The sequence below is a fragment of the Xiphophorus hellerii genome, chromosome 14, assembly GCF_003331165.1.
Source record: "Xiphophorus hellerii strain 12219 chromosome 14, Xiphophorus_hellerii-4.1, whole genome shotgun sequence".
Lineage (NCBI taxonomy): Eukaryota > Metazoa > Chordata > Actinopteri > Cyprinodontiformes > Poeciliidae > Xiphophorus > Xiphophorus hellerii.
In genome coordinates, this window is record NC_045685.1 from 20,821,707 (window position 1) to 20,838,279 (window position 16,573).

Sequence of the window (16,573 nt, forward strand, 5' to 3'; positions counted from 1 at the left end):
ACTGTGAAGGCAGTAGATCAAAATGTTTAGAATAAATAAATAAATCCTAGAAATACAAATCTGGATGTTACTACAGTATATCGGATCAAACCACATAGCATTATATTATCTCAATACTCAAAACTTTTTGTATTCGTTAAGTTTTTTGATCAATTTTAAATGTAAGCATTCTGAAGGATTTGCAGCTCTTGTAAAAACTTTATAGTAAGTAAAACTACTTGAACGACTTTGGCGTTAATCTGGTGTTCATTTTATCAGAATTCTAAGACTAATATTCCTAATTGTACTTACGTTTCTGAAGACATTTGCTGTGATTTTGTTTTTTCTTTAACTGGACAAGTTGGCTTGAAAAAAACTACCAGAATAATACCACTTTAATTTCACATGAACACTACAAAACTTCAGGTTTTTACCCTATGAGACGCCACCGGACAGGTGAGGAAAAAACCAGACATGCTCGTGTTTCCTTCCTCCTCCCCTTTCACTCCTTTCAGCAGCGTTTCCTCCGTTCTCCCTTGTGTCGTTGCTCGCTTTAGAGCCTGGCAGGAGGCTTAAATCAGAGGGCTTAAACATGATCAAATATTCAGCAGATATAGATTTCCAAGAGTGCCTCGATCCGCCGCCTCTTCCACTCAGCTGCTTTTCATCCTCTCCATCTCTTCTTTGACTCGTCCACTGTTGCTCCTCTCACTTCAGTCACAAACAAACTTGTGTGAATGTATACACACACACACACACGCTCGTATGCACATGGGGAATCAGAACGCAGCTCATTTAGTCTGCAGTGCAGCGTTTCTCTTCTCTCATTGTCTCTTCTTCTCTCCCCTTATTTCGATGTTGTTGCCCATAATTTCTCTCTTCATCCATCTCCGTTCTTTCTCTCCCCTCCCACCTGAACCGTGTCATTTATTCCAGCTTATCCCTGATAAATAAACCAGTGAGTTCCTCTGCGTTATTGAGCACGGTGACATTGCTGGCCGTTTGCCCCGCCATGTCCAGCAATTAGACCGCATTCACACACTCGAGTACAGGACTCCACCCTGTGCAAGTAGAATAGCAGTGTGATTTCATCACGTCACAACCACAAACTTCAAGATATTTTGTTGGGATATTACGCAACAGACAAACCCAAAATAGCAAAAAACTGTGAAGTTCAAGGCAAATTACATCAAAAAAGTGTGATGTGCATTTTGCAATAAAAATAGCTAATTAGTGAGCAGAGTCCACCTGTGTGTCAGTATAAATCCATCTGTTTTGCGAAGGCTCAGACTGTTGTTATTTAATCTAAGAGAACAAGGAACGGCAGGGAGGTCACCCAGAAAGTTTTAGAGAAGCTGGACGTACAATTAGGTGATAAAACTGCATCTAATAATTTGGGATTTACATGCAAAATGCTGCAGGGACTGAAATGAACAGTTTGCATCAAACTGAACACTCAGTGTTCCCAGGGAAACAAGATGGTGGCAGCATTATGCTGCGCTTTTCCCTTCTTAAACCCTGATACCGCTGCATAAACTCCACCAAAAGTCAACAGGGCAACTTTAGTGGCTGGAACAAAGCCATTACTGAACGGGTATCAATAATGATTAACCCATATTATCCTGACACTTATCTTTCTTGACCTTTACCTCTGTTTGTGAGCCACTAAAGATAAAAGAGTTAGTTCATCCAATTGACCAAATATTATTCAGATGCTTGAACTTTAAGTGTCCTATTAAGCGTTAAGTCCGAGCAGGCCTCTGGAACTGAAATACTGTTGGCACTGATACTGCAACTTGATATGTTGCAGAAGTTTCATTTGTACGGGTGACATGCTAAGGATGTGGCAGAAGGAGCTTTAGTAAAATGAGGCACAGCGTTCCTCAAAAAGCTATTTATGGCAAAAATCTAATGTTTCATTAATGCACCTGTAAAACAAGGAGTAGGACAAGCTGGTCTGAGTTGATGGGAAGATGGATAGAGCTCTGAATCACTGATTTCAGTTAACCCAGTTAAATAAACCAGAGAAAACCTCTGCATTATTGAGCAGCAACGCAATTCGGCAGGAAACATACCAGGAGCAAATACAGGCATGAAAACAGCGACATCACAAAGAGTAATATCCCAAACACACTTTTCCCACTAAAAGTCACAGACTTCCACTACACCGCGCTCACATGCCCGAGATCTCACATTTTTAGCTCCTCGGCTTTTCTATAATTCATTTTAGTGAGGTAGGGTTGTTTATCCCCGCCGTTGTTCGTCTGCATAGACCCCAGGGGGCCGCGCTCCATAAACACACCACCGGGAGTCGTTCGTGCAACACAGAAAAGCACCTTCACAAGCGCAGCCGTACAGGTTGCACCTGCTGATGGCAAAGTTGCGCAGCACACATTCACACCCCAAGAAAATACCTGCCTCTGCTCTAAATATGCACACAAACGCACGCACACACCCCCACAAGCCGCCATCTGTCACAGTGTGCAACAACAACAGCACTGCAGTCCCACAACGACTGACCCGTTCTGACCAAAACTTGGTGTGCACATGAGCGTATGCGAGGCGCGCGAGCTATTTTTGGGGTGGATTTTGCGTGTTTACGGGGGTGTTTGCGCGAGTGTGTGAGTGCATACGCTGATGAGAGAGGTCCTGTGCATGGAGATGTGAGCGTGCATATGTTAGCGCCAAAGAAGATTACCGACATCTGTGGGTGTGCGTGTATGTGTGTGTGAGAAAGAGAGAGACATCAGTCACATTTGAGGTCATATGTAAGTTGACTGTGAGGCTGCAATCATTCACTGTGTGCGCGCTCCGCTCCCCTGACAGCAGCGGCAGTGATTGAAAGTGGCCACGTTGTTTCAGTGTCACCCTGCAGATGAGATGCAGCAGAGGCAGTGCATCAACAGCAACGCGCACGACTGCATAACCCGTCTCTGTGTGTTGTCATCCCCTATTTTCCTTTTCTTTTAGCCGCTCTACACATGCGAGCCCAAAAAACGTCTGTCTGCATCTTTCCAGTACTTTGCCTCGAAGCAAATGGTTCTGGTTAGACTGCCAGCAACTCATGTGATGGTGCAGCCAGTTTTTGTCATGGTCTGTGGTTTTGTTATGCTCCCTTCTTCTTTGTTCTAGTTTCGGCCTTCCATGCCTTCGTTTTGCTTTCAAACAGTTTCTCCGTTGTTCATTGTGTCGCATTTGCGCCGTCATTTGTCTTTCACCGCGGTTTCAGTTTGCCTATTACCACACCTGTTCTTCATTTGGCTTGGGACTCTGTGAATATACACCGATCAGGAGTTGTTCCACGCTTTGAAGAGTCCGCAACTTGGCTGTTTGCAAAATATATTTATGAACTGTCGAACTAAGGCCAGGAATACCATTTTTTCCCAGCTGACTGGTAGACACGAAACCAAGTTGAGCAACTTGTTTTGTTTTGGGGTTGTTTTTTTTTGCTGCCCTGTTCAAAGCTGCTTAGGTAGATGCAGATATCTTTTGAGATATAAAATGAGTAAGTACTGGAGAAAATGACATATATGTGGCAAATGGCAAATTAACACCCACGTCAATGCTGTGATGCAGATTTGTCCAGAAGGACATGAAGGGAGCAGGATCAGCAGGGATGTTAGCTCTTGTCCAAATCTTCTGGCTATTTCTAACCTGTTCTGTTTTAAAACAATTCATTATGTTGTGATTGTCTTTCAGTTTGACCTGCTGCTGCTGCTTAGTTCTACTTCCCCACTGAGGACATTTGCAGATTTTGTCTCTTTGTCTCTTAAAGTAGCCATCTGTCATGGGTCACTTCCACTGTCAGCGGTTTAAACTAATCTACTTTAATCTTCTCATGGTTTGATATAGTATTTACCAGAACTGAATACAGTTACGCCACTCCAACAAATAAAATCTCAAAAAAAGAAAGAGATTGCTAAAGTTACTTTGGTCTGACCAGGGATCAGAACCTTTCTCTTGTTATGAGAATCAGCTGGCCTAGATTGGAACTAGAACCACCTGGGACTAAACAGGCCGTTGCACAGAGCTGCTTCTTACCTTGCAGTATATGTCGGATGATTTAAAATGTGGGTCCAGATGTGAAGAAATATGGTGGATTTTCTAAAACCTTAAGTCTTTGAAGTTTATATACGAAGCCGTCGTGTCATGTTTGAAGCCGCAGTTTACTTACATGGCCTGTATATCGGCATGAAGGGTGTAACGTTTAGTTTGTTGAACTTGCTTTCAATGTGACATCATTTCCTGTTTTTGTTCTTTTTCTATACGATTATATCTTGGGCTTAAAGTTAATAGTCTGAGTGTCTTCAAGTGGACACATAATTATCAGATCATATAATCAGAACTTACAGAAGATCCAAATTTTGGGGGCTTTTCTGATTTATCTCAATAAAATGTTTTTTTTATTATTATTATTCTAATAAGCATGAACAGTATTTCTACCTAAATTCCATTTTATTTAGAGAAACTGACACACAGCCAAAATAACAAAAATTAGCCTGGATATTCCTCTTCTGAATGTTTTTTGTGGTTAATATTGACTTTATCGCCACACTCTTGCATTGCAAACACATTACAGCGTCTATTTTACTAATACCACCAACATGTGGTTGCACAAAACATATCTACGTAAAAAATATCTAGATAAATGTAACCTTATACCAACATAGCACCTGCATAGCTTAGCATGACATTAGGGTTGAATGTTTTAGTGCTCTCTCATCTCACCTGTTCACATTCTTTTGTGTCACAATAACCCACAATGCTTTGCTGCAGATAAATGTCACACAAAAGCTTCACTCAGTCCCTGAACATAACTTTCTGATGCCTGTTTTCTTCCAGAAATAATTATAAAAAGTGTCGCTAGCGTTTCGTAGATGACGCTGATGTTTTTTGGGAAAGTGTCAAGTAAATTAGCTAACCTTAAACAATTACAGGATACATGTGCATTCTTGCAGGATACTGTGTCTTCCACAAGCCCAGCTGTTCTCAAAGCATTCTTTAAATGCAGTGAAAGGCATGATTTGTGGTTTTTGTTGATGTGTGAGTGTGTTGCAGGATCTGAATGGTGAAAGACACATGGGTGGAGACGCTGAAAGGGAGTGAGAGAGAGAGAGCGAGTGACAGAGGGAGGGAGAAAAATCAGACAGAGAGAGACGGGGAGTGAGAGAGTGACAGAAATAGGCTTACATAAACTCTGACCTCCTGTTAGGAATGAAAACATCAATCAATAAGTATGACAAATCAATTTCCCTCGCTCTTTCTCTCCTCTCCCCAGGATACGGAAGAAAAGAATTACATTTAATGAGATTCAAGTAATCTGATTACAAAACAGAGGCATCTGTGATGAATTAGAGGCTCTTAAAGCTGAGGAGAGTTTAGATTTACTGGAAAATCACCAAGTTCTCTTAAAAGAGGATCAATTACATTACTTGCTGATAATTTTAGAGTAGAAATCAGAACATGCAGAGTTTCATTATGACTTTATGTGTTTATTATGGTGACAAATTGCACAGGAAACTGTTCAGCCGGTGGGCTTTAACCAAGTTACAGGTACCCTGTAATGGGTTTGACTTTGAAATTAACTTCCACCGACCCGCTTCCTCCACCGTTCAAACATTTTTCATGTGTGCCCACTCTGCAGTGTGCAAATGAAATTACGGTACGTTATATTTCTTAATTAAAATAAGATAACCCCGAGGCTTCTGCATACATCGGTGCCTTTACGTGCATGCACAAACATGCTCGCTCCCAACTAAACTCATCCACTAAACGCAGTCCACGGCGTGTTCTGTGTAATTTCCACTGACATGGCCGGTTAGCAGATACGCGGCTGTAAATTCACAGCTGGATAAACTGTAATTAATTATCTCACGAGAGACTGAATACAATTCTTCATTAGTGACACGCAATCACAGGCACGCCGCAGTCTGAAGATGTACTCAGTTATCTCCTTACCTCGCCGATCCCCTCCATTTGTAAAATTTGGAGCGTATATGAAAGTGATGGAGCATGTGCGACCTTGTGTTGCGGCCAAAGATCGACCGGACTAGAGGCTGTCGATCGATCGGTCTGGGCTGCGTGACTGCAGATAAAGGCGTTTGTGTCTCGAGGAAACCTGATTGTCAGGTGAGAGTCCAGGAGAGTGAGACGAACACAAGAGATTGTTGGGGAGGTGTGGATTTGTACGTTATTGCTTTTATCCAACATCTGTGGGTTGAAGATAACATTTGGATTCTGAGCAGAAAATAAAGTCAGCGCCTGTAGAGCTTAAGATCTCTGACGGTGGTGTGTGGACCTGTTACACCAACCAGCTGCCAGTTATTGGTTTGACACATAATGTTACAGTTTTGAAAATCTGAAACATTCCTGCCACTATGTTTGAAAGAAGGCTTTTGCCTTGTTTATAGGAAGGGCTAACTCAGCTGCTTAAAGCAGAAAATGACATGGCGGCTTTTACTGAGCACTGCCGGTCAGCTTGCTGTAGCATGCCCACATGTTTCCTTTGATTAGAATAGAGACAAATCCAGTTGTTTGGAAGTATTTTCAGACGCAGAAAACTGAAAGATTTCCTGCCACCAATCTACAGCTGGCTAACTGTACAGATAGTCCGACTAATTGAGCACCTAACATAAGATTGTAGGTTTGTTTTGCACTATTAAAAGCATAATAGGCTAAAATATATTAACTACTACTACTGAGTGTTTACTTCTCTCTGTTTAAACCTATGTTTACAACAATAAATACATATGGAAGATAATATTCAAAGCACAGTGTAACAAGTAATAGCTGCTTTTGAAATGTTTTGTACATTTTTGTTTCAGGGTGCATTTACAGCAGGCCTGTTTAGTCTCCATTATTCCAACTCTTGTTTATTTCCCTATAAAGTCGGGTTCATTTGAGGAGGTGTGGATGTATAATCGAACTCAGATCTGATTTAAGATCCCTTAAATCAGATCAAACTCTGGTCCACCTACAAGCCTAGGTTTTGCTGCAGTTTGAATGCGTATGTGAATGCCAAGCAGACTGGAGACCACTTGAAAACTCAGGGCATTCTGGGTAAATACAACCAAAACAAACCTAAAAATCTAGAAATGGTCTATAGTCTTTAAAGCAAAATCCTACAACTGCTAAAATCTGATGTTACTCCATTTTTATTTACATTTGCGAAGAAGGAAGTTGCGCTCAGTGTCTCCTTCAGAAGTTTTTATGTCGTTTCCTTTAGTTGCTCTTGATGCGGCGCCACCACAGGTGAGGAGGGGAGCAGACTTTTCAAAGTGTTTGGTTCGTTTGACAGAGTGCAGTGTGAAAGCGACTAACACCAGCTGAAAATCTAACAAATGTTGCAATTTTGGTCCCCAATCAAACTGAGTCCATCTGACTATCAGGTGTGAAAACACATTAAATGTCTGTGTAAAGTGGTATTTCTAATCAGGGTTATCCAGGTCCATTCCTACTTCAAACACAAAATAAGGAAAACTAGTGATCTAAACAGGCAGTGATCAAAGCAAATTTCCCCTTAAATGTCTCTGACTAGTGATCGGCAGGTCAATGGAAAAACAAGATTTTTGTTCTGTTCATTAAATGTTTCAAAAAAGAAAAACTCCACTAATATTCATAATGCAACATCAAACAGCAAGCTCTTTGACGCAGCAAAAGGTTAGTGATGTCTCCTTTGATGCATAAAAGGGAACAATCTTGTAAATCCTTCATTTTCTGATGGATTTAACTCAGACCTCTATCAAAGATCCTGCAGCACATTTCTAACATGGCTGTTAAATTTAATTGGTGAATTGCTACTAACAATTTTCACAAATCTTTTTATGTGTGTGTTAAAGTTCTTAAAATCACCAGGTAAATGCTTTGAAGAAAACCAAAAACTGGTAAATGCTGAGACCAGCCTTACCGGTGCATAACTAAGAAATATCTTTCCGTGTTGGAACCACTTGTATGCAGGCTTTTTTAAAAAAGAAAATCTATATAATCTCTACATTTACCTAATTGTAAAACAACCAGATTCACTGCAGATGTTTTCTTTATGATTAGGACAAAAGTATTACAGACAAATTAAAATCTCACTCTGGAAAATGGGTAAAACACAAAGTGTTTGTCTTTTAATAATCAGGCTTCTTGCAATCTCTTCAAATGCAGACCTTTCTGGTGACTTTTACCCAAATGCAAGTTTTGGTGCTCTTACGTCTGCTTCAAATAATAATTAAGCTTATCTAAATCCTGTTTTTAGTCCTGAGAAAAGTCTGTACTTTTTCTGTTCATCACAAAATAATTTTTTTAAATTATTTATTATTCTTTTAAAAAGGAAAACATGCCAAACTCGTTTTTAACCTACCGAATAATTTTAACATCCCTTTTCTGTAAACAATCTGGCTACTTTATTTAGTTTTGTTGCATTATTGAATGCTCAGTTTATTGATTTTCCATATTTATTTATTCTTTTTGGCTCAAGTACTTTTGACTCGACGATTGTGGCCCATTTGACAAACGGTTTGGCCACCACTAGATTAAACTCGGTAGTTTGCTCAGAGGACAGTTCTCTCTGCAGAATCAACGCTTCAGTGAGGATCCTTGTACTGTTTTCAGTTCCCAGATTGAGGAAGGTACGTTTTTAACATTAATACCAAAAAAAAAAGAGCATGGAGGTTTACTCTTTCATTACTACCCGCCAGCTGCTGCTCCGTTCATGCTTTTTACCCCCCATTTAAACTGACTCCTCTTCCATAGCTTCCATATTGGAATAAACTGCAGTGTCACGATTTTATGGCTACTAAAGACCCAGGCGTCACTTTTTAATTTACCATCCAGGCTTATTACTACTAACATTTCCTGCAGTGTTTCAACATTTATTCCATTACTAAACTCATACATAAATCAGTTGAGACGATCGAAATCTACCTTTTAGATTTCTAGACTCCAAAATAGCGTCTAAAATGTTCCTCTGTGAATTCGGACACATCTGTCGACGTCCGTCATGGAAAAACTCCAATAAAAGTTTGATACAAACCATGTAGTGGAAGCTGGTTGATGGGAAGATGGATGGAGCTATAAGTACGCAAGTAAAAACTGTTAGAGGCTGCAAAAGACTTGAGGATGGCAGTGGAGGATGTTAGGATGGCCAAGTCAAAGCCAATTAGGCTAGTTTCTGCTCAAGGGGGCTGAATATAAATGCAGATTTTCATTTGTAAAATAAACTTAAAGGTAAATCATGTTTCGTTTTTCTTTCTCTCCAGATTAAGTTCCACGTTGTTTTGATGTATGATGAAAAAAAACTTTTAAAAAAACACATTGAAATTTGCTGGTACATGGTTACAAAATGTAATCAAATTCAAAAGGTATAAATACTTCTATAAGGCATTGAATATTTTTTATTCCCATTGCGCTTGTAGTAATTTGTTCTCCGTTGTTTTCAAGCTAAATGTGATTGGTACATTATTTCCCTTCAAGTAACAATAAAAACAGGGCAGGAGATGAAGGGAGATTTCCCATAAAGTCATTCACATCCAATCTGACAACGTAATTAGAGCAAATATTTAAATGTAAATGGGACCTGTTTGCTTTTTCTGTGCAACTGAGACGACTTTTGTTGTGAATGAACTGAATCAAGCTAAACAGAGCCATTAGTATGCTGCAGCTGAGGGAGGGTGGAAGGGAAGCATGCCCAGTGCCTCACCTCTCCTCACAAAACGTGCCGGCTATGAGAACTGATAGTGAAAACCAAGAGCAAGAAAAGAAACACCGAACAAATATAGAACACAAAGAGGCAAGAGGGACTTGACTGACTTTGGAAGATTCCTTATTCTCTTTGTTTATTTCCATCTCCCTCTTTCTCTCTCTCCCTGAATGTCCCACCTTCCTTCATTTTCATTTTTTTCCCTCCCTCCTCTCCAGCAACAGCAGACAGAAAACACTGAAAAGAGCATTTGCACACCTGAGTGAAAAGAGCTCGCAGGTGCGTGGGCGGAGAGCTGTGGGAATCAAACAGGGTCTCTCTCTTTGTCTATCCTGCTCAATCTCTCGCTCCTGGGGTGTTTTTACAGGGCCTGTGTTTGTATTGGAAACTTGTGGGCGGTGGGAGTGCTTCTCGTATGCAAGCATGTGCTCTTTGTGTTTCTGGGCTGCGAGTGCTACACCCGCTTGACTCAGGGCATGTGTTTAGAAACAACCCCCAGGTTTCATATGACGCGACCTTTTCCTCCCAGATTGTTCCGTCCGATGCCGAGACGCTCGGCCGGACTCGATTCGATGACCTCATCGGGCTTAGCCTAGCTCCAAACAAACCTTTATGAGTAAACCAAAACAAATTTCAGCCTCTCCGTTCATGGTCGCTGAAAGCTGGCAGTGACGACAAACAGACACCAAGTCGAGACCAGGACAAAACAAAGACGATCGACTGGTGTTCGCAAAATCCCACACAAAAGAAGATACAGTGACTTAAAAAGTTTTTGTTCCCTTGTAATTTCTCCCTTTGCCACATTAGAACCATCAACTTTGAGATGTCACTGAGATTTTATGCAAAAAACTAAGAGGAAGCAGAAGCATTCAGTCAACATGAAGGGTACTAGCATTTAGCAGGAGTAACATTGTTAGAAGAGAGCTCAAAATTATGGGGTTTTTTTGGATGGATTTAGTTACCTCTATTTCAACTTTACGCACACAGTGGTCATGTGTGCAAACTGTAATCAGTCAAAATGACAGAAGGCCTTGAGATTTTTCTATTATCATTTTAAAACACCGGTCAAAAACAGAAAATATTCAGTTAATGCGGTCAAATGAGGCAAAAATGTTACTTTTGTGTCTGCATTCAGACCACAGCATGGCTTTTGAAAGAGAGGGGAGAGAAACAAGAAGCTGCTCAGTCCTGGATGAAGTATCTGCATCAACAGACCCTAAACATGCTTGAACGGCCTTGTCAAAGTACAAAACTTAATCCAACTAACAATCTGTGACAAGACCTGCAAATTAATGTTCGGAGATGCCGCAACGGAGGACGCTGGGAATGACACAACCCAGCAGACTTCCAGACAGTAAATGGAGCAAATGAGAGTCTCACAAAGTCTGAACTCACTGGAGCTAATGGTAGAAACATTTTTCATTACAGCATGAGCTACTTTTGGGATGGAACATAACTTTCCAACAAAATACAAGAAGGCTTGTGGTCGTAGCACAGAAAAATGTGAACAAGGTCAAGAAATATTACTTTCTTTTGACAGAGCGAGAAGTCAAAAGAATAAGGTGGGAGAAAGTTTTTTTGGGAGAAATTTTACTGCTGGAATCATTACGGTCATCTGGTAATTTCTTTTCTAAGGAGAGTCCTGTAGTTTTGTGCCCGCCTGCAGACCAGATTAAACACAGATCTCTGACATAATTACCATAAACACACCCGCCCAATCTGCGTCTTCATTATGGGGGAATAAACAAACACACTCAGGCACAATCAGAAATCAACCATGCAATCATAACAACCCCCCACTCCCCTGCAACCGAGCACCACCCACACCCTGCAGGATGGCTCAACACACAACCGCTCCGCTCACCGATGATGTAGTAGTCGTGCAGGCTCTTGAACTCATGGCCCCAGAGGTTCGGCGAGAACTCCTGGAACTTGATGGTGAAGCGGCGCTCCCGCGTTGGCTCGTCGCACGTCAGCACGATGTTGGGCGCGCCCATCACCTCGCAGCGGTCCGCCTGCTCCCGCGACGACACGAGGTAGAGCTTGTAGAACTCGTACTCCGGCGTGGAGCGGGCCGTGTCCAGCGGGGGGCAGATGAGGTCCAGCCGGTCCCCGATCTGAGGGTAGAGAACGTAGCCCTTGTCGTCCCTGAACCTGGAGGAGGAGGAGAGGGGAGTTAGCAGGCGGGGGCGGTTAATTAAAGTCTTTATACAGCACCTGTCTTTGCCGCTGAATGAGCAACAGATGGGTCTTTTAGCTCTCTTAGTTCCACTATGTTTTAATTTTTCTCACTTCTTGGAAAACAGGTGCCTATAGGATGGAGGAGCTGTGCAGAAAATAGGATGAACACTAAAAATAATCACCATAGGAAACAAAAGAGGTCAAGGCATTTTCTCACTTTCATCTATGATGTATTATATATTTTTTTATATATATTTTTAAACACTGGGAGTCATGAAACCATTAAAATTCCAGATTTAACGAGAACTTAAGAAAAGCAAAAGTCAAGAAAGAGTCTGTTGAACTATTTGGGGGTGGGGGGGGCAAACTTTTTTTTTCTTTTATTCATTTTGTACCTTTATCCATTAGATTGTACATTTTTGTTGGATGCTTGAAACAACTTTGGTTTTTATTGCAACCAGTTTGTCAAAATAAGCGAAAGCCATAACGTTCCACCTGTGAAGGTAAATCTTCACCTCGGCACGCAAACAGTTCAGAGTGCTTCACCGCCAGACAGGATACGTCAAAAAAGAAACATTTTGTCTAATTTTTTAATTTTCCCAAGCTGCATTTTCTTCTAAATACTTCAGATGCGCTCTCTGGAGAAATAAGCAAGTAGGCGAATTTTTAAGAAGTAATTTTGAGTTGCGTTCAACAGAAAAATCCACTAATACTGAACCGCAAATATGCAAGCTCCCCCTGCACGTCAAATTGTGCTGAACTACTTTAATGAATTGACTCTATATATGTATTGTAGTAGAGAAACACTACCCTTATGCCCATAGCTATGCAAATATCACACATGTAGGTTGTCTTTATTCATATATTTGACTTTTAAGGTCTCAAAAAGTGTAGAGACACTTTACAATAAAGACTTCCCTTCTCCAAATATGGATGCATGCATAAAGTAAAGATCAAAACAGCAGTTCAAAGCATTTTCTAAAAAGTTTCTTTTTCCCTTTTTGAAGAACGTCTTCTCTCTGAGCTCATTTTCATCCCCCCCCCCCCCCCCCCCCCCCCCCCCGCCATTTGTTTCTGCTGTGTTTATATTTAGAAGTGAGAACTGAGGCATGTCCGTGGAGGTAGAAACACAGGCAGACAACCATCTGAGCAGAGCTGCAGAACAAAGAACAACGCTGTCAGAGCCAGATCTCAGGTATGTACAGTTAATTAGTTTGGAAATAAGCAGTCTTGGTGTCAGTATGTCATCCACTTCAGGATGAAGTGTGTTTGCGTGGCGATCCAACACCTGTCATCCAAATCCACAAAGTGATTCTAATTCAATCATCTGGACTGGAAAACGTTCTCCCACCAATTGTTTTTGATTTTAAATCAGATTATTTTCAGCCTAATGAACCAGAAGCTCAGTTTTGAGGGAATATTTCAATACAAGAAACTGCTGGTTTCTTTTTTTAATTTTTCTCACTTCTTGGAAAACAGGTTTCTATAGGACGGAGGAGCTGTGCAGAAAATAGGATAAACACCGAAAATAATCACCATGGGAAACAAAAGAGGTCAAGGCATTTTCTCACTTTCATCTATGATGTATTATATATTTTTTTATATATATTTTTAAACACTGGGAGTCATGAAACCATTAAAATTCCAGATTTAACGAGAACTTAAGAAAAGCAAAAGTCAAGAAAGACTTTTCTTGGTTAGAGCGCGTGCAGCTCTAACCTGAGCTGAAAGAAAAAGGCCAAGAACTCGAGTAATGACTCAGGCTGCGTCAACCCGACTCACAGCACAAGGCCATCTCGTCCTGATAAGGCCAAATACCGAGTTATGAACAGAGCTCCCGAGGCCGACAGTAACTCTAATTCAGCGGGTTAGCAGACGTAGCAGACAGCAGAGGAACAGAAAGTAGCACAGGCGCACGTGTTGTGACACTTTCTCGGTTTAACTGAATGTTACAACTGAAGGGAACAGACACAACAGTTTGCAGCAGGAAAGATTCAAATGGGAGGGGGAAGACTTCCCACTCTCACAAAATCTTAAGTGACACGGTGATGTGGAAGTGGGAGGAAGTGATCGAATGTTAAACTAGCCTATTTTACTTTTGTTTTACCTCTGCAGGAGATGCTGCTTCTGTTTTCAACAAATCCACATGAACACTTGGGAATCACAGAAACATGGAAAAAATAAAAAAATTAAAAATCCCCGCTTAATTATTCTCTCTGTTCTGCTGTCAGACAACCATTTGAGTATTAAAAGTAAACAATGCAAGATCACAAAGCGCACAAAGACAAGGAGGGGATGTTGCATAACTGCTCTGTCAGAAACAGCAAATTGCGCCGGTGTCAAATAAAGCGGGAAGTGACAGTTTTATTTGTTGAATCGAAGGTATAAAAAAATAAATAAATCAAGCTCACCTTTTAGCCTGGCCTGTCACAATTATTTAGTAATTTCAGGATTGCAGTCATTTAGTCTTGCTAAAGCCATTTAGCATAATCCGAGGCATTGTTTCCATTCACCCGTAAAACAACAAGTGGAGGCAGATAACAGAAATGATTCATTTATGCCACTACTTCCCGTCCCCCTTTATGTAATAGCTTTATGGAACCATCTGTTTATTTCAAAGACTTTAGCACTGTGTGTGAGAAGGAGAATATTGTAAACAGCAACATATAATTGCAATTGAAAATTACAACATTTAATTGTAATTTTCTGAATCTGGATGAAGGTTAAAAGTCAAGTCATTAGGAGGATTTTTGTCAGATGTTAACCAAAAAACTGCGTAACAAAAACTGGTAAAACAAGCTAATGAAACTGGGTTATAGCCTACAAACTTTTTTTTTTTTCTTAAAGAAAACTTTCCTAACTTTCTTTGGAAGCCAAAAATAATCATAGAAGTTCACGATTAAGAACATTACGAGGCACTGAAAATGAGACAATTTGATTTTTGGTAATAGAATTAGATAGAAAAGCAAGAACTTTTTCACAGGCAGTGCCTCTCTCATTAGTTTCAGCTGTACAGACTGCAGGCATAACGCACTAATTTAATTTTGCTCCTAGATAAACTGGTCTGCTGCTGTTTTTAAGAACCGCAGCTGCAAAACGAAAAAAAAAAAAGCAAAAGAGAGAAGATGTACTCGGTTTTTAGTCCTTATAACATCCACTCTTGATAAACTTGACTATTTTCTCCTATTTTATTAATGTAATAAGTGCTGGAAGATAACAATTATTAAGAAAAAGGTTTTATGTGTGTTTACAATAAACCAAAAGCATACGCATTTTACCTGTGTTAAGTATTTGTTTAACTGTTTCAAGTTATATCACTACTGCAAAATTCACCAGCCTGTTCGCATGTTTTCCTAATATTATGCAGCACAAATTAGGGGGAATCAACTGGCAGAAACAGGGATCAGAGCCCCATCGAATGGGGAAAATGTTTAATGCATATTCAGTTTCATGAGAATTAAGCTTTTTTTCTTTCTTTCTTTTTTTTACTTAATTAATTTACCAAAATGCAAATAAAATGATATGCAAACGTTTAGGTCAGAGGTCTGCAAGTTTTGCAATTCAAGGAGGAATCTTTGACCTGAGTCCAGCTAAATAAAACTAGTTTAGAGTTTGGAGTTACATGACCTTTTGAAAAAGGTTAAGTTGGGAAGAAGGAACAGATTAAAATAATTTTGTTTCTATTTTTAGGTTAAAAAAAGACAGAAACAAATTGTTTACGAAAAGAAAATACAATGGGACCCCTGCATTGTTTCTGTTCAGAATTGATGGATTGTTTTATGAGATGTGACTCTTACATATTTAGAGAAAATTTGCAGATTTTTTTCAGATATGCAAAATATTCAAAAGAAAAAGCAGTTTAGGAAGTTGAAATACTCAGCAATGCTGCTTGATACGCCATTAGCTGTCATTTGCAAATCCAGAAGCGCCATCATTTTCCTCACTTTCAATCAGCTGCACACCAAAATGGACAACTTCTTTCTGAGTGACCATGTTCCTTTAGACTTTAAGCAAATTCCACCACTTTTCAGATTTGCAGCTGGAACACCATGAAATAGCGGAGAGCATCGTTCCAAGATCCGAGGTAAACAGAAACCCCCTTTAATCCTCCGCTGCGCCCCCGTACTTTCAGTCACATCCATCAAGGTTGGCGTTACCTCCTAGTGCTAAGAGTCAACGGGCCTGCTGCTCCAAAATGAGATGCAGCCGTTATCAGCAGGTGTGTTTGGCTCGAGGCGGGCGCTCAGAGCGCGGCGCGAGGAGCGCCGGCTCGGACGGGGCCCCCGAGGCCTGCTGGGAAAACCACTGTTCCACTTCTCATTACGCAGGTCACCGGGGGTTATCAGGCCATACTTGGACTGGAGAGGCGAGGCGCTCAGCTTCACTCAACACTTATAAACACAGACATATCTCTCCTTCCTGTCGGCTTCAGACTGGCATTCGCACCATTTATAGAGTCTGAAATGTAAACATGGTGGTAGATCCTGAAGCTTCTGCAGCCATGAAAAAAAAAAAATCTGTTTAACTGGTAGGCTACACACACACACACACACACACACGCCTATACCCCTTGTGCTGAACACAAAAGGTTTGTCCAGGCTTATCCACCCACATTCACACACAGGTTTGGTTTTCTCCAAACATGAACAATGAAATCAACTGGCACCCACTCTTATAAAAACAAGCACCTTTTTGCTTCCTGCATGACACATTGTGTAAGCTTTATCT

At 40.6% G+C, this 16,573-nt stretch overlaps 1 protein-coding gene across 1 annotated transcript in view; it reads right to left on the minus strand.

The window, feature by feature from the left end:
- The window catches only part of efnb3b (ephrin-B3b), a 116,757-nt gene that overhangs the window by 52,925 nt on the left and 47,259 nt on the right, over window positions 1-16,573 (minus strand). Inside the window, exon 2 of the mRNA XM_032582578.1 lies at window positions 11,529-11,818. Coding sequence (XP_032438469.1) covers window positions 11,529-11,818 — 290 coding nt within the window. The remainder of the gene's footprint in view (window positions 1-11,528; window positions 11,819-16,573) is intronic.